The following is a 27,296-nucleotide window of genomic DNA, read 5'->3' as shown; positions in this document are numbered from 1 at the left end:
GATGTACAGTATACTATACTATATATGGGGACAGTTTTTAAGTATGCACAGTGGACACACTGGTCACGGTCTGAGTTTACCTCCGTACTGTGATTATTTTACAATCTCAGTATGTGACCGCTACGTACTGAGATGTACCCGTACTGGATTAGCCGTGCACAGAGATTGTTGTTCTGATTTTAAAAAATGCTTAAAACATCACATCAGTCGAAAAAAATCCACCAATGATCAAAAAATGATCAGATTTATATGAATACAACAGTAAAGTTACATTAGGTAAGTGTTATTTATTACAATGTGTATTATAATCATGTTTTTTTTCTTATTTTGTATTGAGATTACTGCATGAGACACTATTACTTACTCAAGTTGTTGACAGAGATTGTCACTCAGAATACCATACTAAGCTCGCCATGGGAAATTGGTTAAAAGTTGCAAATTAGAGTGGCCAAAACCAGACAGAAAAAGTGGTAAAAAAAGGTTCAGTGTCAATATTGGAACAATTAGTTTAAACTGGCAAATCGTGAATGTGGTTAAATTGCTAAAATGAATCATGAAATATGGTGAAAAGAGGTTAAAAGTGACAAAAATGGCTGAACATGCGAGACACGAGGTGGAAAAGTGGTGGAAAGTGTTTATACGTCTAGAAAGTGGAAAATGCAGAAAAGGCATTGAAATGTGAAGGAGAGTGTCAGAAATGGGAGTGATTCAGCAAAAATGCATTAAAAGGAGAAAAGATATGACAAGAAAAGTAATTAATTTAAAAAAAAAAATATGACAAGTTTGGTGAAGTTGCAGAAAAGTGGCAAAAATCAGCAAAAATTGGCTCAAATTGGTAAAAAACAGAAAGCTTAGTTTTTTAAAGGCATTAACGACCCCCTCCCAGTGTCTCGTGAGTCGCAACCCCAAATGGGGTGCCGACCCCAAGGTTGAGAACCCCTGGTGTATAGTACATTAGTGTGCCATTTCCAACACAGCCATAGTTTAGATGTTTGTCAGGTATCAGACTCTCACTTCCTGTTAAATCCTTTGTGTGTGTGGTGGGTTAGTCTTGTAAATACTGCTCATCAGCTGAGGCAGGCTTTGGACCGGCAACCCTTCATATAGAAAGAAAAAGGTCATGAGTTTTTCTTACAGAAAGATGTTTATTTAGCCAGCTTTGGAAAATAAAAAAGCCTCGTAAACCGACGCGTTTAAGGTGCAAACGAGTGGTCGCTGTAAACTCCAAACACCCAGGGGGCGCCGTGATTTACTACGCCCCACACACACACACACACACACAGTACATGTGTGTGTGTTCCTGTTTAATTAACAGTGAATTCCTCCTCTAAGCTGGTTTTCATTCAGACACATGACACACACCTTCTCCCAAAAGCCTCCTGATCACCATGTTTTTCTGGATGCTTCCACACGTTAACAATGGACACACTGTTCAAAGAGCTTCATTACACTGCCAGCTTGTGTGTGTGTGTGTGCGCGTTTGTGTGGTAAAAGCTGATTTAACTTGTTGCATACCTCCACGGTCACAGGAATGACACAAGTTTTCCAGGAGTGAAACTACTGCCAGGGTTTGGACCACCTCTGTGTGTGTGTGTGTGTGTGTGTGTGTGTGTGTGTGTGTGTGTGTGTGTGTGTGTGTGTGTGTGTGTGTGTGTGTGTGTGTGTGTGTGTGTGTGTGTGTGTGTGTGTGTGTGTGTGTGTGTGTGTGTGTGTGTGTGTGTGTGTGTGTGTGTGTGCGTGCGTGCGTGCGCGTGTGTGTGTGTACTTCACAAAGAACCAGAGCTGAGCCATCTATGAATATAGTGATATACAATATACTGTATATATATCAGAGATAATATTGTTTATATCAATCTCAGGTAATTTTAAAGCTTTTTCTGCTATAATTTTAGTTTAAAAGTCACTACTAAACCAAAGTTTACAATCACAGGTTTAGAGACATCATAGAGACGGTGTGTGTGTGTCCAGAACGCTGAAAACAAATGATTAATGACTGATCTTTGTTTGCATCTGAAACATCATCTGGACTTTTTCTAAATGAGTGGATAGAAGCTCCTCCCACAGCTGATGAGGTCTGATCTTTTTCCAAACGAGCCTGAGACACTGGATCCAGTTTGAAATCAACTCCATCTTTGACCAGCAGAGGTCGCAGTTTAGCAGCTATTTACAGTCACATTTGTTTGTTTTCTTTTTTTTTTAAGAAAAGGAGAAAAAAACAGTCACACATTCATTAGTTTGATTTTTTTTTCCTTTTCCTTTTTTTGGTTGTTTTTTCTTTTTCTTGAAAAAATGGGAAAAATCTGAAGAAAAAAACAATAAAAATATAATATTAAAGAAAACAAATGTCTGACTATTTTTTCCTGTCAAAAGAAAGAAAAAAAAAAAACAAATTAATGTGACTGTTTTTTGTTTTTTTTTTGGAAAAAGGGGAACATATAGTAATGCCAATAAATAACAACACATTTTATTTGTATTGCCCTTTACATTCAAAAATCTCAATGTGCTACAGAGTTTAAAAGAATATATATATATATTTTTTTTTCTTGACATCTTGACAAAGGAAAAAAACAGTGTTTTTTTGTGTTTTTCTTTTGATTTTCCCCCTTTTTTAAGAAAAGAGTCACACAATTACTTTTTCTTTTGATACTTTTCCTCTTTTTTCAAGAAAAGGGAAAAAAATTCACAAAATCATTTGTTTTCTTTTTTCATTTCTTTTTTCTTTTTTCATTTTCTTGAAAAAAGGGGAAAAATATAAAGAAAAAACAAGAAAAAAATACAAATGAAAACAAATATGTGACTGTTTTTTCCCTTTTCTTGAAAAAAAGGGTAAAAATCTAAAGAAAAATGTAAACAAATGAATGTGACTGTTTTTCTTTTTCTTGAAAAAAGAGTAAAAATATAGTCACATTTATTTTATTTTTTCTGTCTATTTTTTACAATTTCCCCCTTTTTTAAGAAAAGGAAAAAAACAGTCGCACATCCATTTTTCTACTTTCTTTTTTGTTTTTCCATGGATTTTCCCCCTTTTTTAAGAAAATAAAAAGTCACACATTTATTTTTATCCTTTTTCTTTTTTTTTTCTTTTGATTCTTTAAGTCTTTTTTTCAAAAACATTTTGTTGTATCCTTTTCTTTTCTTTTTTATTTATTTATTTATTTTTTACCAGTTTTATTTAAGATAAAAACAGTCACACATTTAAACAAACAAAATATTTAGACTTTTAATGAACTTTTTTTGAATGCAAAGGAAAAACTGCTGAGTTTGTTCCTTCCAACAAAGCTCTGCCATGTTTGGTCAGAAAACGCTGTCATTCTCAGACTACGCGTTTAAGGTGACCACCAGCATGAAGCTGACCAGTAACCCAACAAACCCTAAAGTGTCACCATTGATGGCAGAAGAAGAAAGTCCAGTCCCCAGAATGCATCTGTGTAAACACACAGACGTCCCCATAATGTAAGGTGGACACTAACACGAGGACCTGTGCACGTTTGAGTGCGCACACACACACACACACACACACACACACACTTGTGGCTGTTGCTCACCCCTTTAGATTTTGATAAAGACGGTGTTGTTCAGTGCACTCCAGTGTGTGTGTGTGTGTGTGTGTCAGGTGATTGCTGAGTGATGACAACTTGTGACCAGCGTGGGATTTTCCCCCCTTACACACACACACACACACACACACACACAGTAGAAGCCGTGAAGTCACTCCTGGAGTCTAAATATAATCGGGTGTGTCTGAAGTGAACACAGAGTTTATTCTTTAAGCTCCTCAGTGAAAGTGCCTGGCATGACCTCACCCTGTCTGGATGCCCCCCCCCCTCACACACACACACACACACACACACACACTGTTCAGGCATGTAGGTCACACTCACACCGTGAGAGCGACAGAGGCAGAAAATAAATAAGAAGCATCACAAATCGTTACGGTGCATGATTGTTTCTTGTTGGAGACAAACATGGCAACGTGTTCTTCATCTGACATTTGAACTCGTCCTTTCTTCATGTCTCCGGCTGTGTTGGAAATATAATGCTAACGTACGACTCATACTAAGTCTGACGTCAAAGTTAGTATGTAGTGTGTTCACTTTAGTGTGGAAAGATTGAGAAATAGCCGGATGTATACTATATTATGATTTTTTTAAGTCTGCACGGTGGGCACACTAGTCATACTTACAGTAACTGCCCCATGATGCATTGCAAGCAGAATGTAAAATGGTCCTGGGACCAGCTTGAAACTAAAAATCAAACGTCCCCTTTTCAAAATACAAGCATCTCTTGTCTTCCATTAGTTTTTAACTCTTTTGTAAATAGGACTCTTGTTTTGAAATGAGCACATGTTGATATTCTACTTGGTCACTTTCTCACTTTAAAATGTTTTCAGAACTTTCAAAGGTGGAGAATCAACAGAGATATTTAGCCTCAGTGTGATTCAGGATCATTTCATCTCAGCTTGGCCACACCGGAAAAATCAATGGGACAATAACCTCTAAATAATATAAAAAAAACCTCATTTTCCAATTTGTATTTCATTTATTGCAAATAAGTTAAATCACGTTCTGAAATTATTTCCAGCGAGTACTTTTTCCCTTCTTTTTGAATAATGTGTTAAGTTTTCATTTATTCAGACAACTTTTTTTCAGGAAATTTACTTTGATCTCCTGAATAAATGAAACCATAACATTTTATTCAAAAAGAATCACTGGAATTATTACGTGGAAGTCAAAGACACATCAAAGCCATCAGCACAGACCTCTGAAGAAGACAGGCAGTTTACAGTAAACATGTCAGAAGATCAAAGTAAAAAAATATTTTCTGTTTTGTGTAGACCATAAGTCATTATTATGAGTTCAAAGCCCAGTGTTTTGTTCTCTTTGCTTCATTTTGTTCTCAGTGAACCACGAGAAGAAAACATAGTTACACCATACACAGAAAGAGACGCAACTTTTTGCCCCCAAAAAATGTTTAGAAACAATCTAAAAATGAAAGGCAAGACAAAATTTTTTCCGCAAAGGGGATGCTCATGGAAGAGTTGTCATGGAGACAAAAGAAAACGTTTGTGGTGAAATGTGTCTTGAGTGACCAGTGTTTTTCCCCTGTTTCCTGTTTGTGTGCAGATCGAGGACGGAGGAAAGGCCGACCACTGCAAGAAGCTGAAAGTCGGCGACGAGCTCATTAACATAAATGGCTCCGCCCTCTATGGCAGCAGACAGGAGGCTCTGATCCTCATCAAAGGCTCGTACCGGATACTGAAGCTCACAGTCAGAAGGTATGCACAAGTTTTATTATCAAAGCTCTCTCCTCTCAGGAAAACTGACAATCCACCTCTGTTTTTGGTTGGTTCGGACAGGGTTTCTCAAATGGGGGTACGTGTACCCTTAGGGGTACGCAAATACACTACAGGAGGTACTTGAGAGAGTGAGAAAATAACAAATAAAGTGTCAGTCTTGATCTCACACCAGGCATGAAATGACAGGAAATTATAAAAACTATGGAAATAAATTTATTCAGGAGCCGTTAAATCGGTGTTTTTCAACCTTGGGGTTGGGACCCCATATGGGGTCGCCTGAAATTTCTGAAAAATTGAAACAGGAATTTAAAATTTTTTAGGTTTTTTTTTAATTTAAACAACACTCAATCTTAAACAACTATATTTCTATACTTTCACTTTATGAAATATAAATTGTTAAACTAAAATGCAGTAAAAAACTATATATATATATATATATATCTGAGCTCAAACATAATCAAAAACTAATTATTTTCCTTTTCTTTTCATTTCCTTTCACTTTTTCCAAAATGAGATACTTTAAAATGTGTGTTATCACTCATTAATTTGAACTTTGTGATCTATAGTTGTTTTTAAATAGTTTTCTGAGCAAAATGTAGTAGTCAGACTACAGTAGTGGATTCAGAAGTAACAGAAAGGAGGTACTTGAGCCAAAAAAGTTTGAGAACCACTGGGTCAGGACATTCCTTGCCAAATATGCAGACACGCATAAAAGCAGAAATCTCAGGTACTTTGACCCTTGGCGTGTGGCGGTGTATCATTCATTTGGTCAATATTTGTAGATTTCAGCTTCAACTAGCCCAGACGTGCTAAAGTCTGTACGCTACTCACAGTGACCTGTATGATGAACCATTCCCAAAGTTTTTCGGGTCGTGACCCCATTTTTACATCACAAATTTCTCGTGACCCCAGAGACATTTCTGCTCTAGAATGAGTTTATTATACCGTCTTACAAATACAAAGTAGCCATGATTAGTGTACAAAGTGACAAGATGTGCCAGCTCAGATTATTTTATTTGAGAAAGTGAAAATATAGAATACTGTTGTTGAGGTTGTGTGTGGTAAAGAATAATATATATATTGTTTCCCTTTCTTCTTTTGTTCCATTTTCTTTTCCTTTTTTTCACTTCTTTTTTTCCATAATTATCATCAAGAATAATAATTTAATAATAATATATATACAGTATATGTTTAAAGTTTTAATTAGTTTTTTTTTTTGATCAATTACGAGACATTTCAGGTGACCCCATTTTAATTACAGGCGACCCCACGTGGGGTTCAAAAACATTACGTTAGTGGTACATGTGTGGCCTGAACCGACACGTTGGGAAAACCCCTCAGACATGAAACACACACACACACACACACACACACACACACACACACACAGAAGGGCACACATTCCCGGTAGCCTATCTGTCCCTGTCTGTCAATGTGTGTGTGTGTGTTTGTGTGCGTATGTTGTGTGTGTGTGTGTGTGTGTGTGTGTGTGTGTGTGTGTGTGTGTGTGGTGTGTGTGTGTGTGTGTGCGCGTGTGCGTGTGTGTGTGTGTGCGCGCGTGCGTGTGTGTGTGTGTGTGTGCGCGTGCGTGTGTGTGCGTGTGTTGGGCATGTTGAGCAGCACACATGAGGGAAGCAGGAACCAATAGAGCACCTGTGTTAAACTCAAGGTCTGGGGGCCAAATCTGGCCCTTTAGACCATCCATTTGGGCCCACAGGAGAAAGTTAACAAAAAAAGACAGAAAAAACATAAATCATTGTGTAAATTAATAATAATAAATAATTCAGTTTTAAATACACAAATTAAATGAAACTTGACAATATTTGGTGGATGGCAATTTTCTCGTGCTTTTATCACATGACTGCGGTCATTTTTAAATTTCAAATTGTTCCAAAGTTGTTCACAAAAATCAAGGAAATTTAAAAAAAGAAAATCCTGCTGAGACTGATATTTGTCACTTATTGCCTGGATATCGTGGGGGCCTTACATACTTTATGTATTATTCATACGTCGAAGTGCAAAGTTGGGAACGTTAATGTTGAAATTGCTCGTTTTAAAATCTTTGGCCCACTTAAGATCAAAGTACTTCATATTTGGCCCCTGAACTAAAATGAGTTTAACACCCCTGCAGTAGAGGCTTCTAGTACTTTGACTTCTGATTTGAAATCCTTCAGTTTTCCACATTCTGTTTCAGGGTATACCGATTCAGATGTTTTCCCTGTTTTTCTGCTTTCTCTATGTTCATTCAGAGTTGAAATGTCACTTAAAAAAAAAAAAAGATTAGTAGGCATTGATTAAGTTTAATGTTTTTCGAAGTCTGAATTGTATACTCAAAATCTCGCGAGATTTTAAAATCACGCTCCATCGCGCGAAAATTTAAGGTGCGAGGTTTTGTGTGCTACACGTTTAACCAGCAGATCAACTGGAAAATATGGTGAAAACGGACGATTTTCTCCCCAAAACAAGTTGATGAGGTTATCTTCTGTTTCATATTGCCATTTTCTTTTCAGGAAAGTTGATTTTCGTGATTTACTTCTGTGATCAAGGAAAATCCGAGACCCGACTTCATGTCACCGTCGAGATGGACTTTCTGACCAATTTCAAGGATAGTGACACAGAAACAAATAGAAAAACAAAACGGTGAATGGAAAAGCTTTTCTTTGTTCTAGAAACTTTACATTTTGCAGATCTAGGGCTCTATTCTCTCTTCTGGACGTAAACGCTTGTTTGCACGGCTGCAGTTACGCGCTTCTCTCCTAAGCGTATTCTCTGGTCCAGGCTCCTAACACACCCACCACGCGTAATAAAGCCAAAGCACGTATATGTGAATGAAGGCGGGTTGAGGAAAGGAGGCGGTGATGTCATTTTTTTTGGGCTGTCTAGAAATCACAGAACGTGGAGTTTTCCCAACTCTTGTAAATGTCATTGAAATCCGTGAAAATGATAAAGTTCACTTTTAATTTGAAACACCTTCATTGATAAACAATGTAACAGGTTGATTTGATCAAATTATTGCAGTGTGATTGAGGATCGGCTGCATTCTTCTGAGTCACAGTTAAAATCTCTCTCCTTGATCATCATCATCAACAGAACTATTGGCTTCCATAATACGCAGTTTTAAATATAAATTGTTTAAAGTGACCTGAGCTGAGCCTCATTAAAATATGTGTGGGAACAGTTTGTGTTCCATCCTCATCTGCATATGACAGCTTGTGTCACGCTGTAGTGGATCAAACTGTGACTTTACGTTGGACATAGTATGAAAATAGTTGAATCACTGTGACCAACGTGGACAGAAGTCTGCGTCTGTCAGAGTTTTCATTGATCATGCAGCAGCACACAGCCTAAAACAGCGCCGCTGCACGGCTTTTTGGACTTACGCTCATGGGAGAATGGAGCCCCTACTGCTTTATCGACAAAGAAAAAAACTAGAGCTCTAAAACTCTCCAAGCTAGGCTACACAGACATCACTCCAGAAAGTCTTCAACTATGCACCAAACTACAAACCTCCCTTGACTCCCTTCTTGCTTTTTCCACATTTGAAGCCACTTTTCTCCTGGAATGACTGCATTAGCTCCTTTTTCCACCTCTGACTAATACAACCTTTGTATTGTAATTCATTGAAGTAAAGTCTTTGTAAATTTTACCAGTGACACCTTTAGGACTTTCTGAAGAGTTGGTACTAATGAAAACATCATGAGTATTTCCCTCAACGAGGAAACCTTCCTTCTGACTGGATATAAAACCTTCAGGCTTGTTTCACAGGCTGGAATCTGCAAAGAGATTAGGGCAAAATCTATCTGATAACGTTCACTGTGTGTGTGGCACTTTGGACACCAACTAATACCCAGGGCTACAGGCCAAAGAGCAGAGAAGTGAGGAACTTAAGCTCAGGAATTTTGGGAAGGTTCAAAAATCTAAACTTTTTGTGGGAATTTTTTATTGTTCTTAATAGAAAAATGTGAGTAATTTCAAATAACTGTATCATATCCAATCCAAACATGAATAATAGCATCCATTCAAAAATAATACTTTTAACAAACGCAACATTTCAACTAGGGTTTGGAAATTCCAAATTTGAAGTTTGGCCTTCAACAGGGATGTTAAATATAGTTGTGAAAATATATTTTGCATTAGCTAAAACTATGGTTATTAAACTTTTTTGGCCCAAGTACCCCCTTTTTCTTATTTCTGAATCTAGGTACCCCCATTTTGCTCAGAATTCTATGTAAAAACAGCTATAGAGCATAACAATGGAATAAACTAATGATAACACACATTTTAAAGAATCTCATTTTGTAAATAAGTGCAATGAAACCGTATTTAGTTTCTCATGAATAGATTTATTTCTATATTATCATTTCCGGTCATCTCCCACCTGGTGTGGGACCAAAACTGACTATTGTATTTTCATTTCCATCATCATTGTTAATGTTTTTAAATAAAAATAAACATTCTTAAACATTTGTTAATTTTCCACTTTCCCTCTCTTTCCAGTACCCCCTATAGTGCCACCACGTACCCCTAGGGGAACATGTAACCCCATTTGAGAAACACTCATCTAAAATAGTTAGTTTCCAGTTCATTACAATAAATAATTCCCATAAAAGATTATTATTTAGAATATTCCTGTGGAAATGTACCAGAAGTTCTCCACCCCTTTGCAACTTTTTGTGCTAATAAAGTAGTGCTACAGTGAGGTCTTTTAGACGTTTCTATATTAGCACTAAAAAACCTATTTGCTGAGTCATGCCAGTCCAGGTTTTGTACACACTGCAGGAGCCTTCTGAAATGGGCTGACACAGTTGGCTAATGGATGGAGTAAGGCTCCCATTTGGCTCATCTTGGTGAGTTTTACAGTTGGAAACAAAAACCAGTGCTGGTCATTAGGATCTCTTTCTCTTACGTAGATAGGGCAACCCTTAGTGCAGCTATGGCACAGGCTTACTGAATTTGCCAACCAACAAAAGAAAAGACAAAAATGTTTAAAAAAAAAAAACACTGACGATGTTTTGGGTTCTTTGGTTCCCTAACTCTTTATGTGAAAATACTGGCAAAACATTAAAGGTTCACCCAAAAAAACAGCTCCCTCTTGAGGAGAACTGTGAAGAAAACATGTTCTATCTAGAGCCGTGGCTTCAGTCCGTCCTGAACAATGTGCTTGTTGTATGGAACGTCATGTTAGCATCCACTGCGTTGGACGGGGCGACCACAGACGGGGAATATATGCTGGGTTCACCCTTTCATATTGTGAAAGCTAATTATAATCTGTGCTTTGTTTTCCTTGGCCTCGCAGTCCTGGCCACATGCACCTCCACGATGCCGCCCTTTCAAACACTTTCCACCTCATTTTGCCAAGCCCACACCCTCCCTTGTGTGTGCGCGTGTGCGTATGTTTAGGGTTAGACCTTGTTCTTTCAAGCTCAGTCTTTGTCACATGACTCAAAGCAAGGAAACATGAGGAAATGCCTGGCTGTGTGTTTGTGAAGGAGCGCTCCTGAAGGATGGAGAGTGTAGAGCCAATGGAAGGTAGTGCAGAGGAAGGAAACGTGGAGTTTAGGAGAATTAGTTTTAAAAATGGTGCTTTTGTGCAAAACGTAAGATTTATTCATGTGGAGGACCTTCGTGCTTTCCATTACCTTTAAAAACAAAGGCTCCTTTGTAAGTGCTGGGCATTACAGTTTTTCATACCTCTATCAAACCCATTCTGCACCATTGTCCCGGTCTCCTTAGAGAAAAGCCGCCAAAAGAAGGCCTTTGGGCTAAATTTGTCAAACCGCAGGAATTTACTGCCAAGCCGCTCAGTGGAGTGTGCTTGGATCGCTTCAACTTATATTTCAGGGCCGACTCTTTATAAGTGTTTAACAAGCCAAGTGTGGACCCACAGGAGAACCATTAACTCTGTCCTCCCGACGAATACATCCACTATCCTCCAAGATATCAACCCCGTCAATGGTTGTTGTGTTCTTCAAACCATTCCTGGATATTTCCTGCTTTGTGTCGGTAAGGGTTGTTATCCTGCTAGTAAAGGATGAGATTTACATGGAAGAACAAGGTATGAGGAGCACAAAATAATACACACAAGCAGATCATTGCTCTGTGGTCTGTTGCAGTCGTTTCAGAACCAGATCCATCCATACCTGCTTCTTCATTCACTTCCTTTAAATCCTCAATCCGATCAGTTAAAGAATGTGATGTTTTTCAAATCCGACTCAGGCTACTTTCATACGAGCTCCTAAATCTGATGCGTATCTGATGTTTTGCAATGCGACTGCTGTCTGAACAGCAAGGTCGCATTTATCTGACATTTATCTAAATGCTCAATGAAACACAGAGCAGCTTTAGGTTTAACATTTTTAAGAACTTGTAGAAAACTGGTACATGGCTCCTCCAGCTTCACGGTTGTTGGTTTGTGTCTTTTTACGTTGCGACGTCATCTTCGAAGGTCTTAAAAATAACGAGCTCATTTTTAAAATGTAAGGAGTAGAATGTACAGATATTTGTTTAAAAAAGTAAGAAGTAAAAGTAAAAAGTGGCAGGAAAAAAATAACTCAACTAAAGTACAGATACCACAAAAAACTACTTAAGTTCTGTCACCTCTGTTGAAATGTGATAAACATCGCAATTCTGCATCCCATGAGGAAAAACAGTGGAAGTCTTAGAAATAACGAGTATTTATATATTAAACATATCAGTGTTGCACAAAGGGGGGATCAAACAGAGATTGTAAACTGCGCCCTCTGGAGTTGTAATTATGTTGCCGATGTTTACTTAATACAGCAGATATTGCTTTGTATCGAGGTATCGAATACTTTGCACTTTTCGTCTCGTCCTCGTTGTATTACCTGCTAGGGATGTTCATCATTTTACCTGTTTTGGACCTTTTATGAACATGATGATTTTTTTCAGGTATTTGTATATGAAGGGAATAAAATGCCCTGGATGTTTGGTTTGACTCGACCCGGAAATGTTTCTTCTATGGCGCTTCCTGTTTTCATGGCCCTTTTGTTGGATCCGACCGTCGCAAGAGCATTTCTCAGCGGGCTGCCATGAAAGATGCGAGAGGACATTCTTGTGCTTCAACTTCACTTCCTGTCCGTCCCAACGTTTCCCTACCCCTGCTTCCTGCCCGTCTTGGACCTAATTGGTGATAGTCGTGTGAAACCAAGCAGCTTTGCACAGTTTATTTACAGTCGCTGATGGAACAGGAAGCCGCTTTTTGACCGTATGATTGTGTTGTATTGTGTCTCTCAGCCATAATACAAGTAATATTCAAGGTATTTCCCTTTAGAGACCCCCTGCTGGTTGGTGGCACTATTACACTGCTGTAGCTTCAGTGGAAACCAAGCTCAAAAACACTGAGGCAGATTACAGGGCCAGTGATGCAGGAATCGTCCCACAAACTTAGGCTGCACTTACGTGGCACCATGACTAACTCTTATGCTGAAATTAAAACGATAATGACAAGCAATATTACCTTTGATGTTTTGATTGTATAAACAGGGTTTTCGTGACACTTCTTTTATGTTTCCACATGCTTTCATCTAAAAAAACTAAAACTGTTGTTTTCATCTGGGAGCAGAAAGAGAGGAGGAAAAAAGAATAGAAAATCTCCCAGTGTGTTTGTGTATGAGAGCAGTTCACGGAATTAACCTCAACACTAAACAGGAGTCGACCACTTCATTAGGTACAAGTTTGTTCTTTTTTTCACTGACCCAACATAGGGAAGTTGGTTCATTTCGACAAGGCAACTGTATTTGTATAGCGAATTTCACACACACACAATTCAATGTGCTTTACATGATTAAAAAGTGCAACAGAAAACATTTAATAGTTTAAAAATCAGTAAGAACATTTAAATCAACAATAATAACATTAAAAACCTCGCTCTCAGTCATACGCAGTAGAGAAAAAGACAGTCAATGACTGGGCGATACATCTAATTATTCTTATTCATTGTTCAGAAAAAGAAAATGTAGTTGAGAGGGAAACTTATTTTGCTGTAACATTCTAGATCTAATGATTACCTTAATTTACTTTACCTAATTCTTCTCTTACTCTCTTCCTCTCAAACAAGCTCCGCCCTTACCTTCACTCAAGTTTGCAAAGACAACACAGCGATGGAAAGTGTTAGTTTGCATTTAAGATATATTGTTACTTGGAGGTATAATTGTTTTGGTTCGTATCGCCCAGCCTTAAAGGAATCCTTCACTGTTTTTATAAATTTGGCCCAAAATCTTTGAAGTGTGCTTATTCGTAGATCTATGCCTAACAACACATATTATTATGCACCATATTCAATTTATTAACTTTTAAAAATGGGAGTACTTTACAGTTTTAGAGCCTGTGTTCAGCCGTCTTGAAATCACGTGATTGATGATGTCACATGGTCCCACTGTGTGTAAACATCCCATTGTTTTCTATTGAAGTGAAACATTCAGCCTGATTTTTAGATCATTTAACCAGTTTTTTTTTTGGGTCACAACTGTTTTTATCGTCTTTCGGTAAACAAAAGAGTGTTACATTGGAATCTTTAACTTTTCCTGATTATTTTAGACAAACTCAACGCAGCTGAAGTTGGCAATTTGACCGAAAAAGCTGCTAAATGACTCTTACGCCCTACTTACTGCCCCCTACATGCATGGAGTCACTTTATAACAAATATCTATATTCAGATGAGCAATGGCTAATTTTTTAAAAATAATTTCAGTGTAATTGAGAGTTTTAGACCAGACCTCACTGCTGTTGGCCTTTGATTCACTGCTAACTTTAAACACATCAGCAGAGATGCTGGATTTGGTGCTAATTTGAAACATTACTCACGTGTTTTCCTTGAAGACGCTGCAACTTTTCTTAATTTACACTCTGAAAGGAGCATTTTGTGCACAATTTGCTGTTGAGACTATATTACCACATGGGGACGAGACAGGCTGACATCTGCGGTGCTGAGAACCCAGAAACACAATCGTCTGTGTCCCGTCGTTCCTTCCCAAACTGAACAATGGACATTCCTACCATTCCTCAGGATATTCAGTACAGTGAGAGTTCCGACTGTGAGCGGCCCGTCCTCGTGAAACTTGAGGGTCAATCATTGGCTACGTTTACATAAGAGCTTTAATTCCCCTTTAATCCAGAATAAAAGTTAAATCCTTTTTAAATAGGTTAAAAATCACCTTTAAGCACCTCAATGTAAATGGCCTTTCTGAATTGAATTTAAATCCAAAGTAAGTGGCTAGTTTATTCTGATTTTAATTCCGAATTGAATAATTCCTCGTTTTTGTTAACGTTTAATTCCGCTTTAAATGAATTCCAGTCGTTCTGCTCATGCTCGTCCTGTTGCGATGACGCACCAGTGACGACATAATCCAAGATGGCTGCCTAAAAGCAGGTGTTGCAGGTTGTGAGACTATTTATTTAATAAGAGCCTTAGAAGACATGGGTATCATGAAAAGAGTGGATGAACGGAAGCAAAAACATGTCACGTGGGTCGTCCAAAGGTTCTCCTTCCACTCAACATCCTGTATAGTGGAGATAGAGCAGCCGTTGCATTAAAGTACGGTCTTCTATCTCCTTCTCCTCCTCAGCTGACGAAAGTGAAAGAGTATGTTATCATCAAACTGCTGCTTCAAATACAACAATAACAATAAAAGTGAACAGTTCTTATGATGGTGGTGTTCTACGTGGTAGACTTGAATACATCACGTTTCCCCCTGTCCAATCAGGGGCTAATGCTGATGCTAACGCTAAGCAAATGCTAATGCTAGGGTAATGCTAATAAAGTGCGACGCAGGCCAGCACCTTCATCCTCATTTGCATTTTTTTCATGAAATGCAAATATTCTTGTTTAATTTGGAATCATTTATTCTGAATTAAAATAAAAATTGTGTAACCATGGTGATTGTGATGGCAGCCAATCAAACTGGAGTACAGATGGTGAATGTTGGAGCACAAGGAAAACTATAAGTCACTATAACGCAGAACTATCAGAGGTGATCGGGCTCTAACAGACAAGGCATTGTGCTGGAGGGGCTCCGACTCTCCACTTACGCCCCTTTCCTGGAAATGGACCTTTGCCATGAGCCAAAGTTCCACTGTTCCACTGTTCCGCTGTTCCACTGTACTGGTTACCTGCTGTTAGACTCTGAGCATTAACCTGCACCGCTGACATGTGGTCACCTCTGCACTAAATCCTCCATGTGTGTAGAAATCCATAATCAAGGGGGGTTGAGGGTCGGCTATGCCAACAAACAGGGGTCTGATTGCAAGCAGACACACACACACACACACACACACACACACACACACTAGAGAGAGACCCATAAAGCAAACAAATAGATCCTAATCAGGCGAGCACAAAGGGTTGGAGGAGTGGAGGGGAGGTTGTTTAGGCTTTCGATAGTTAACCCTTCACCCCCGGAGAGGGGACGAGGAATGTAAGGAATCTGCTGCATGCATGTACACAACACACACACACACACACATGTTTTCGTGAAGTCTGCAGGAGTTTTTAGTCTCAGGAAATCCTTTGAAGCCCACCGAGCGCCGCATGTTTTTACAAGCCTGCTGTTGTGTGTGTGTGTGTGTGTGTGTGTGTGTGTGTGTGTGTGTGTGTGTGTGTGTGTGTGTGTGTGTGTGTGTGTGTGTGTGTGTGTGTGTGTGTGTGTGTGTGTGTGTGTGTGTGTGTGTGTGTGTGTGTGTGTGTGTGTGTGTGTGTGTGCACGCGCACGGGGGGGGGGTTAACACTTTAACACCGGGATGTCGGACAGTGCACCCCCTGCTTTTGACTCCAGTCATAATATTTAATTAACGTAACATTGATACGAGACTCTCACTGAAAAACATATGCAGTGTGTAGATTTTATCAGCTGTGACCAATCAACAGGCTGGAATTTCATGAGCCGGACACTGAACAGGGCTCTAGCTTCCATTACTCTTGAAAATGCACTAAATCTAAATAGCGCCATAAAAACTGGTAATGGAAACATCTGATTTTTGAAAAAAATACTCTAATATCCCTAAAAAGTTTTTACGCTTTCATGAGGAGGAATTTCAGACGTTTCGATATTGAAATATATCACAAAAGCGCGATGGAAACACTTTTTCCTCAAATACACGTCACAGGTCGTGACGTACCTGGTCACATGGCCACTTCACGCTGAGAAAACATGGTGCAGTATGTGTAGAAAGAAAAGGAAACCAAGACATTTCTTATCATTATACTTAAAAATTATTACGATTATTTGAAATATTGCTTTTATTTTGCAAACATCCGTAATGGAAGCACAGCTTGTGTTGTGTGTGTTTAATGTTAGCCTAGCAATGATGCTATAGTCCTTTATATTTGAAAAAACATTGGTTCTTGCTAACCAGATGTGCTGCTAACTAATGTTGAGTTTGCTACTTTTTTTTTTTTTTTTTTTGCAAAAAGACTAAAAGCTTGAGTTTTTGAAGCAAATGTAAACGCTAACTTGACCCTGACAGGTGTGTTTATGTGCCTTTGACGCCCTCTGTTGCGATAATTGACCAAAGCCTGAGGGATGAGGCCTGGGGTCAAAGGGTGAAATCACCCCCCCATGTGCTGCAAGTGACATTACATACCAAACTGATCCGTCAACGTGAGAGGTGACTTTTAGGTGATTTACCAAACCCTGAACCAGGAGGAGGATTAGACTCACACCCTGGAGGGTCACAGTGCTGCATGTTTTAGATCTGAGGTGGACAACTTCTATCCCAGCTGGGGGCCACAAAAATATCTGATCCAAGGGCCACATTATCAAGACTCACATCAGCATTTGGAATAATGACCAATCTGAGCATTAGTGATGAAAAAAACAAAGGGTTTGTGTGTATTTGTTGTCATTTTACATATTTTTCTGTCCTTTTGTGAATGTTTGTTATTATTTTGTGTATTATGTAAGTTGTTTTGAGTAATGATTTGTTATTTTGTGTATTTTTGTTGTTGTTTTTGTGTTTTCTGCTAATTGCAACATTTTTTTGTCATTTTGTGTATTTTTTTATTTTGTGTGTTTTGGTATCTTTCTAGTTGTTTTGAGAAATTTGGCATCATTTTGTGTGTTGTCTTTTTGGTGTTATTTTGCGTTTCCGTTGTTTTTGTACAATTTTTTGTTGTTTTCTACCTTTTTGTAGACATTGTGTGTTTTTTTTTAATTGTTTTGTATAATTCTTTGGTTATTTTGTGGTATAATTTGGTTTATTTTTGTCATTTTATTACTTTTTGTAAGTATTTTCAGCATTTTTGTTTTGTGTATTTTTGCTATGCTTTTTAAAGTCCTTTTGTGCATTAGGAAAACCATATGTATATTTGTTATTCTCTGTATTTGTCTGTTGTTTTGTGTGTTTTCAGAGTCATCTTGTGTTTTTTGTGGTCTTGTATATTCCTACCTTTTTTCCTATTAATGAAATAACTGCATGAAATGTCGATGTATCCAATGAACTGCTTTGTGCAAAATCAACTTTTTAAATTAAAATTCTTTGGGGATTTGGTTTTAGGAGCCACACAAAATTAATATTGAGACTCTTTTGAGTGTTGATCTCTTATCCCAGCGCTCTGGTTTGATTGGTTTTGGAAAGACTTTAGGACACTTTGTACCAAGTGGTTACTAGGGTTTGGTAGATAATTGTTGACAATACAACGTTACATAAGCTTTTGTTGAACTCTTTACCTCAACCAAATTTCAACCCCTGATCCTAAAATCTCAGTCTGTAATCATTGGTTTGGTGTTGAGGCTCGTATTGGGTTAAACTCTTAACCCTCAGCGCTGTGGTTTGATTGGTTTTGGCAAGACTTTTGGATTCTTTTGTCCAAAGAAGTTTGGACTCAGTAAAACTTATTAGACACTAGAATACCACACAGGTTGTGGTTGGAGTCTTTACCTCAACCAAATCCCAAGTTTAAGACATCATCTTCATCTTACAGTCATTCAATGTAATAACTTGAGTTGATCTTTTAACCTCAACACTTCTGGTTGGATTGGTTTTGACTAGACTTTGTCATCTTTAGTGTGTGGTTGAACCCCTTACCCTCAAAAGGATTTAACCCTTAATCTTAGAGTCTCTCTCAGTAATGATTGGGTTGGTGTAGAGACCCGTGTGAGGGTTGATATCCTGAGCCCTATCATACTGGTTGGATTGGTGTTAGTTGGTTAGACTTTCTGATACTTAGCCTGAAGAGGTTTGGGCTTGGTGTGTTTGGTGGATACAATAGAAACACAGTGGTTATGTAAAATCCTTTACCCCCTTTATCCTTAACCTGAAGGGTTCATATTACAGTAGATTATCTCCCAGTCTCCCCCTATAATGATTGATTTAGAGTAGAAACAAAGGAACAAACCATACATTAGGTCCAAATGTATGGGCACTACCATTTTTTCTAAAAATGTCCATAAAATGCGCATGTATCCGAAACTCAGTGCAGTAATTGAGAAATCAATCTAATACAACTGAGTAAAATTTCATTAAGATCAGTCAGTTATAAAACTGAGATATGATTTTATAAAATTTCATCTCTGGAAAACTGATCCAGAATCACTATATTGATCCGGATCTCCCCCAAATGGCATAAGGCACATGTGTAAAACTCAAGGCCCGGGGGCCAAATCCGGCCCTATAGAGTATCAAATTCAGCCCACATGAGACCGTAAAAATGATAGAGAAAACATGAAATATTTTGTAATTTACCAACTATTTCAGTTGTAGATATCTCAGTTTCTACAAATACATAAATTAAATAAATATCCACAACATTTGCAGAGATCAGTTTTCCAGTTGTTATCACATTTGTCAAAATATCACACAAAATTTCCCCAAATTCCCCAAGTCATGGAAATTTAAAGTGAAGATCCTGCAGGGACTGATATACTCACATACTTCATCATTTATCTATCATTTATACGTGGAAGTACAAACCAGGGCACATTAATGTTGAATGTGCTAGTTTTCCCACCTAAAATCTGTGGCCCACTTAAATCAAACTGGTCTGTACTTGACCCCTGAACTAAAACACCCCTTGTGTAAGGTCTTGTCTTTGGACAAAATTTTGTCAAAGACTGTTAAGTTCTGTTGACGTAATGTTGCTAACAGACAAACAAACAAATATAAAGATAACATATCAATATAAAAATTTGTGAATACAAATGTCAACCCAGATTTTAGACGATTGCCAAAACAAGAATAAGAGTCTCAGAGTAATCAGGAGGACAGAGTTCAGTGGTCAAAGCCATTCCTGTGTGATAGGATTCCTGTAGCAGGGGATCGTGTTAAAAGAAATACACCTCAGTGATAAGGACACTGCGAGAAGTCAAAGGTTTCCCATCCTTCTCTCTCTCTCTTGTTCATCCATCACCTCCCGTTGCTGGTGCTGCGGTTTTATGGCACACCCCCCATCCTCTCTGACATTCCCCGTCTTTCACCAGGTTTTGTTTTTCTCCTCTCTCTCTCTCCAACTGTAAAAAGCTCCTCTGTGTCCTCCGGCCACGGCCGCTGAGCTCCTTTTGCTGCGCAGGAGGAAGTGGCTCTGTATTTTTCCCCTGTCAAACAATAACAGCGTGGAACTCTGGGTATTATTTTAGCAGCCGTCTACCACTTTATCTGGTCCCTGCAACGCTTCCTCTCTCACTGATTCACACATCCTGCCTGAGCAGGGCGAGAGAGGCAGGGAAGGAATGAGATGGGAGGAGAGGAGGGGGGAGAGATGCCGACTGCAAGAGGAAGAAATGTTTTGTCTTCCAGCAGCAGCAAGAACGAGGGAGGAGGATACAAAGCAAAGGAGAGAGAGAGGAAGTGATGGGAGGATTAGTTTGTTTCCCTCCTCAGAACCTGCAACCTCCCTCACTTTAGATGAACATCAGCTGTCAAGATCCCAAGACCTCCAAAGTCTCTCCTGGAGGAGAGGAGCTCTGGTCTTATTGTTGGACCTCAGCTGGTTTGAGGACAAAGAAGAGATTCACTCAACTGGACATTCTGCAAAGCTGGAAGGAAACTTTACGAACTTGAACTCTGGAGTTGAAGGATGTTGGGAACGGCGGGGGTTTCTGTTTGACACTGGACGTTACAGCTTGTGGAGAGAACTCGTAAGTTTCATAAGGTTCATCATCTTGTTAGACTTCCCTGTGACGTGACACTCTTTCTCTTGCAGAAACCAATCAAATGACAACTCCAACTCTTTCTAATTCTTTCTTTCTACCTTGTTGTGAGTTTTCCTACCTTATCAAAGTCTTGTTTTGGATCATCTTCTGACCTCTTTATGCAGGATTTATTGTAGAGAGAGTTGTAAGTTTGACATGGTCCATCATCTCTTTATGATGTGACAGTCTTTCTCTTGGCAAAAAAATGACAACTCAATCTCTGTCTCTCATCCTTTCTTTCTACTTTGTTGTGAGTTTTTCTCACCAATCAAAGCCTTGTTTTGGATCATCTTCTGACCTCTTTATGCAGGATTTTTTGCAGTCCGTCTCTGTTTGTCCGCCCGCCCCGTCGTGGCATTCAGACTCTACTGTATCGAGACTTTGTGTGTGACTCAGATTATGCGCGGCGACCTTTGCGACATCAGTCAGCTGTTGCCGTTTCTGACCGTTAAGTGGGGCATTCCAGCACATTACTACATAGAGGCTCTTTCACAGCTGCAAGTTGGAGAATTCACAATAAGTGGGAAACTCGACTGAGGTCAAGTCTTGCCAGCATCGGCCGAACTTGATCCTCATACTTCGAATTAGCGCCTAAAGTTGCTCAGATTTTGTTCGACGTTCTAAGAAATTCCACCAAGTACCTTTTATATTGAATTTCTTGGATGGTTGAAGCAGCAGTGACACCACCACAGTGGCCACTTATATCATTAACTATGTTACTAGGTCAAACACTCATGTGATTCCCTTTGCCTGTGGCTGCCAGCAAAAGGCCATTTTCCAAGTAGGCTATAATGTCAGAAAGTGGGACGTGGGAGTCTTTTGGATCGTGTTTTAAACTCGTGCAGTTGTTGGAATGCGAGTCCCTGACCACAAAGTAAAACTCTAAAAGGTTTCTCAATAAAGCAAAGGCCACACATTTACAAAGCCTTTGTGAATCACCCTGAATGCAGTCTGGACAAAAGCATTTTGTGGCGTTTTCTTAGGACACTTTGTTCTTTGTTGCCCTAATGACGTCTTTGAAGCTGTAAGAAGATTTTCTGACTTCCGTTCATATTAAGGTTCACATTAGTGCTGACCTTTCTTCAATGTTGGGGTTCACACCAGCGATTCCTAGAGCGGTTTAACCGAAGTCTGCTTTATTTGGCCCTGCGTGGACACGCAGCCAAAGTCTAGAGCAGATGAGATAAAAGACGGATAAAAACAGCAACTCCGGAGTGATTCTAGTCAAAGTCATGATTGTTGACCCTCGTGCTTTTTACTGCACAATCTGGAGTAGCAGCATTAAAAACAAGCAGTTTTTTAACTGACTCATCAGTTATAGCTGCAGCTGAGGTTCAACACAATAATACTCTTTGACTTTGCAGTCGTTTTCTCAAATTTCTAGATGAAGAGATGGAAAAACACCTCATCAGAATCAGTTTTATTGCCAAGTAAAGTGTTTAAACAATACAAGGATTTTTCCTTGGTGGATGGGGTAGAATTTGCGTCAAAAACAAGACAAAACAGTGTGCACCAACACACCGAAGCCCCCATCTTGGGCATACTCCTCTTAAGTTTAAAAGCAATTTTCCCAGAAGATAAATTATATGACTGATTTATAATTTGAATATTATTCAAATAAAACCCAAGCAATTTATAAAAATGAGTTTCTTATCCGTCCCTCTTCAAGATTTCAAAATATAGACCACCAAAGTATTCTATCTTGATCAGGGGTGTCAAACTCATTTTAGTTGAGGGGCTAGATACCTAGCACTTTGATATACAAGCAATTTCAACATTGTTTTCCCAAGTTTACTCTTCACGTATAAATGATATGTAAACTATGGCACTGACAATATCTAAGCAATAAGTGATAAATATCAGTCCCTGTAGGATCCTTACTTTTGTGACCAATTTTTATTTAATTTTGGGACATTTTGTGTAATAATTTTAGGCTCAAGCTAGGGTTTTATTATTATGGAGTTTCATTGAATTTGTGTATTTTGAGGGGCTGAGGTTAATTTACGGTCATTTACACAAATGATTTATGTCTTTTCTACTTTCTCCTGCAGGCCACATTGGATGCTCTAAAGGGCCATATTTGGCCCCCAGGCCTTGAGTTTGACACATGAGCTAGATCATATCTAAAGTATGAAGTTGTTCCCTTAATTTAATCAGTGTGAGTTTTTATCAATCTCATGTGAAGTATAAAAACAAGGTTTAACCTTTTAGAGTGGCGTACTTCTCACAGTCTTGGTAGCTCAAAGGTATTGCTGTATTTCTCCTGTAATTCAGTGATTCACAACCAGGGTACACAAACCCCTTGGGGTACAGGAGCAGTTTGCAGGAGGTACTCAATTACATTTATCAATTCATTTCAAAATATTTGGAAAACGTTCCTTTTAGGCTATTTTTGGACAAAATTTACCACATCATTGCCAATAAAATACTGTAGAGGCCATTAAATCGCACTTTTGACAATAGGAGGCAATAATTAGTTAGCTATATTTTACGATTGAAGTCTGTCCTTTTTTTTGCGATAATGGAAAACCTGGGCCCCTTTTGAAAGTTTTAAGTATTTTTTTTGCAGTTGTTTGTGTATCAGAACGGAGGTTATCAGAGTCAGAATTTGTGATGTTGATATTCTTCTGTCACTTCCTGTGTTTACTGCAGTTATTTAATTTTCGTCAACCTTGCCATTAAACCGTCATTGTTGCAGAAAAAGAAGAACAGATGTAGTTTTAAGCTCTAAAATGTCCTATTTTTCCTCTGTAATCCATCACCTCTGGTTCGTTGGCAGTTTTCAACAATCCGCAAAAATATCAGTATACACGATCAGCGACGCCCCCCTGTGGCGCTTTGGTTGGCGTTCGGTACATTGCATCTAATCTGCACAGACGCTCTCTGTTTCACATTCTGTGGTTTATTATTCAGCACATTTATCTGAGTTCTTATCGAATATTTTCCCTCCATCTTTGGAAGAGATCGCATCAATCATTTTGAATAAAAGAACGTCTAAAGGAGGAGTGTTTGTATGTTCTACGGCATTCCCACACATTCATACACACACGTACAGCTATACACTCACACACGTACAGACGCTATATAAACTTTCTCAGGGATAATTTAAGGCTATTGTCGGTGGGGCTGAACAGCCGGGAGCAGGAAACCAAAGTGTTTACTTTGGAGACGGTTCTGCTGCTCCTGTTTTATCAAATACAGTAACACTCACAATTGGTCCTTCTTTTCCCAGGTGGGGCCATGATCCGCATTCTTCCCCCAAAATCGTTCCAGCAAATCCATCCGCAGTGTGTCTCATTTGATATATTTTACTTGAACGATTAAAAGCCCTGTGAACTGCTGTTGAACTTTCCACCTTTTCGACTATTTTTCTAGTTTTTTAAGTCACTGGGAAAGTCCCTGTTAATTATTAAAAGGAGTGTGTTTAGCTTCCACTAACTGGAAAAACATCATTTAAAATTCGTTAAATTTCTTTTTTGTTCATTTACCCAGTATTTATTTTTTCTAATCTTATCACACACAGACCAAACTTAATGCCAGAAATTGCCTTTTCACAAACTAAATGTATTTATTTGGACCTACGCTATTTAAAATTTAACATTAAGACTTAATATAATGATCATAATGAGAAGTTTTCATTTGCATTTAATTATAAGATCAAAAAATCAACTCTGAATAGTCAGGAGTTCTGTCCTCAATGGAACAATATGGAAGTTTTAGAAAGTTATTACATTATTTAACTTGAACTGCAATGAGTATTACTATTGAGTTTGATGACATTTAACAAACCGCAAAAATCAGATTTTAGTCTGAATCGGCTTCCACGTAATTAGAGTTTGTGCATTTCTGCATCACTTTCCACCTTTCATTATCTTTTACTGGTTTAGTTGACTTTACTGGCTATCAAACATGCTCAAAAGGATTAATAGAGTCAAATATTATTATTCATTTTACATTTTATATTCTTCAGATGAAAACTGGATAGTTAAGCTTCAATACAGCGAGATCACGATGCTAGAGCTACATTAGCTACACTGCTAATGCTAACCATCAGCCACTCATGTAACGGTAGAACTCCAATGGAAATGTGTGGTATGTTCCTAAAATATTATTTATCAAACCTCTAATTACCGTCAACCAGGTGATAACACTCACATTATTGCACAAAACCCCACGTAGCCGTGTGACTGTAGGTGCTTCTACTGTGACGTGTCACCAGGTAAAATGGTCACCAGTTCAGCTAATACACCATTAGCTAAACCAGAGCCTTTTCAGACTTGGATTCTGTCATAATAATCTGAATCGCTTGTTCATCACAACACATTAAAAACACACTTCAGATTAAGCTCTCCATTAATTTTCAGTCACAGAATAACATGGTTACTAGACGAAGCATAACACATAAGATTATGGGCACATTTGGACATATTTGTCTCATTTTCGAGACAATCAGTCGTTTTCCTGTAAAAAAAAAAGTAGTGTTTAAATATGTCGTATTGTTCCAAAACATCCATGTGTGAGAGAAACTGTAAAAATGTTTTTTAAAAATTTGCTTTTTTCATCCATTTCTTCCACGATCAGGGAAAGTGGGAGGCCCTAGGTCCACTGCGGTATGTTAGAAAGACACGAAATGTTCTGAAAACTAAGCTTTGTTCAACTTGATATCTGCAAATCTATTACATAAAGTTGTGGGTCTGGAAAGCACATTTTCTGAAGTCTCAATAAAGGAAATCAGGAAGAGTTGGGGAAACACTGGAACGCTCCGGCCTCAAATCAGCCGGGGCATCTTAGTGTACGAGTCTGATGACTTTATAATGGCAGCACAGAGGAGGTCCAAACAACATGTAAAAGAAACTCTATCCGGACTGAGAGCTGACGAGGTGAGCGCTGACACTGGAATGAACACTTGGTGTTCAGACAACAGGAAAAACAGGGGGAGGTGAAATCCCATCGACCCGGAGTGGAGGAAATAATAGTCGTTATTATTGGACACATGCTGCAGCCTTTATTTACCTACGCTGCACTTTTTACACAGCTAGCTACTCTGTATGTGCAACACTAGCGCAGGCAAAGTCAGATTCTTGTGTTTGGTCCCTGTGAGGCGTTGAAAGTGAAAGCAAACAGTGACTTTAAACCTAGGGAACTTCAACCTTCAACCCTTACATACTTCAACATATTGAGATCAATAGGAGACAAACTTCAAAGGAACCATTTTAACTCTGTGGAACTAATTATTCATGAATGTTATTGATAAGTTATAACATGTTTGGACCAGATGAGCCCAGCAATCCAGGTGTCATCATGTTTATACATCATTCAATAAGAGCATTATATTTTGAAATAATTACATTCACATTATAATATGTATATACATTAAAATGGTCATTCTCAGCATTGCTGGGGGCTGTTTAGCTGTTAAATCTAATACATATCTAAAGCTTGACTTTGGAAATTAAGAAAATAATTTGCAGTAGAAATCTTTTTCATGTGTCTGCGTTGAGCTATGTGCATATTATTTATATATATATATATAAATTAGCATACGACACAGCAAATAATATGTAATAATATCATTGAAAAGACATTGTTGACTTGTTTTTTTTTTTTACCTACATTTTATTTCATATAATTATTAATTTTTTTTTTTTTACATTTTTAAAAATAAATTAAAAAAAGTCAAATCAAATGGCACTGCTTCTCAAACCATGACCCAAACCAAGAAACAATTAGTAAACTGTAAGAAAGTTGTGGTTTGGAAAAATTAAGTACCTATTTTTAATTGTGCAGTGTCGGCACACAGCTGCATAAATAAATTCCCTTCAAAATAAAAGCACGGTACATTTTGTTTTTATTGGGTTAAGAATCCCTGCTAAATGCCATAATAATTGTGAAATATCACCATCAGACACTGTGCACATTAATATAGCACTGGTGTGGTAATGAAACTGGTTTCCTTGTTACCTAATGGTTGAAAAAGATCCTGCCACGCTTTGATTTCCCTGCAGGCACTACAGTTTGTGAGGTCACTCCTCAATATTTGAATGGGAAATCCAGCAAATTTCTAATAAAAAATATTCAAAAAAGTTAAACTTTTGTGTTAATTTGACATATTGCTCCATCTGTCGCTGTGTGTGATGTGTGATGAGCATATTTTTACGTGTTGGGGATAATAAAGATATCTTGTGTTGGTCCCCACAGGCGCAGCGTCCCTCTACTCAGGCCTCACTCCTGGCACCTCTCCAAGCTTTCCGAGCTGCCACCGCCTCCACCGCCCCCTCCCCCTTCTCCGCCGCCGCCGCCCCGCCATCCCCCGGCCGAATCCCCTCCGCTCCCCCCACCGCCGCCTCCAACTGCCATGCAGCTCCACCCCGGCTCCTACGCACTCAGCTGGCACACGTCCGACAACAGGTGAGGCAGATTCCACGCTCTTTGGTCTGAATCCATTAAGTATGTATTTGCCGACTCCTACAGACTGGGTTTCAACATCTACTGGATACATTCACTGTTTCATACTCATAGTTTAAAGTTGCGTTCTTACCAAAAGTGACTTCAGCGACTCTGGCGACTAGATTACATTCAAAATCATTTATGCAACGTCATGCAACGCGACTCACACAATTCCAGTCACTCAATCGCGCAATATGAGTCCCTGGAAGTCGCTCAAAGTTGAACATTTTTAACTTTTCAAGTGACTTCGAATGACGCCGTGTCCCACCATCCAATCGGCAATGAGTTTCTTCTTTCGTCACTTCTCCAGTCGTCACGTCACTGGAGAACTTGGAGAAATTTTACCGAACTCTAAACGCTTTATGAGGATCTCATGAACCCAGAGACAATACAACAAGTGCAGTGCCACA

General features: G+C 38.7%; 1 protein-coding gene across 8 annotated transcripts in view; it reads left to right on the top strand.

Annotated features, from left to right (window-relative positions):
- Positions 1-27,296, top strand: part of shroom4 (shroom family member 4) — a 104,178-nt gene that overhangs the window by 57,577 nt on the left and 19,305 nt on the right. For 7 of the 8 annotated variants that reach the window (XM_028474088.1, XM_028474089.1, XM_028474087.1 and 4 more), the window contains 2 exons: positions 5,124-5,275; positions 26,638-26,847. In XM_028474088.1, coding sequence (XP_028329889.1) covers positions 5,124-5,275; positions 26,638-26,847 — 362 coding nt within the window. Of the gene's footprint in view, positions 1-5,123; positions 5,276-19,894; positions 20,386-26,637; positions 26,848-27,296 lie in introns of those variants that run through there. The other variant, XM_028474094.1, reaches the window with a different exon arrangement.

The sequence above is a fragment of the Gouania willdenowi genome, chromosome 18, assembly GCF_900634775.1.
Source record: "Gouania willdenowi chromosome 18, fGouWil2.1, whole genome shotgun sequence".
NCBI classification, from domain to species: domain Eukaryota; kingdom Metazoa; phylum Chordata; class Actinopteri; order Blenniiformes; family Gobiesocidae; genus Gouania; species Gouania willdenowi.
Note: the sequence above shows the minus strand (reverse complement) of the source record. Positions and strands in the feature narration are given on the sequence as shown.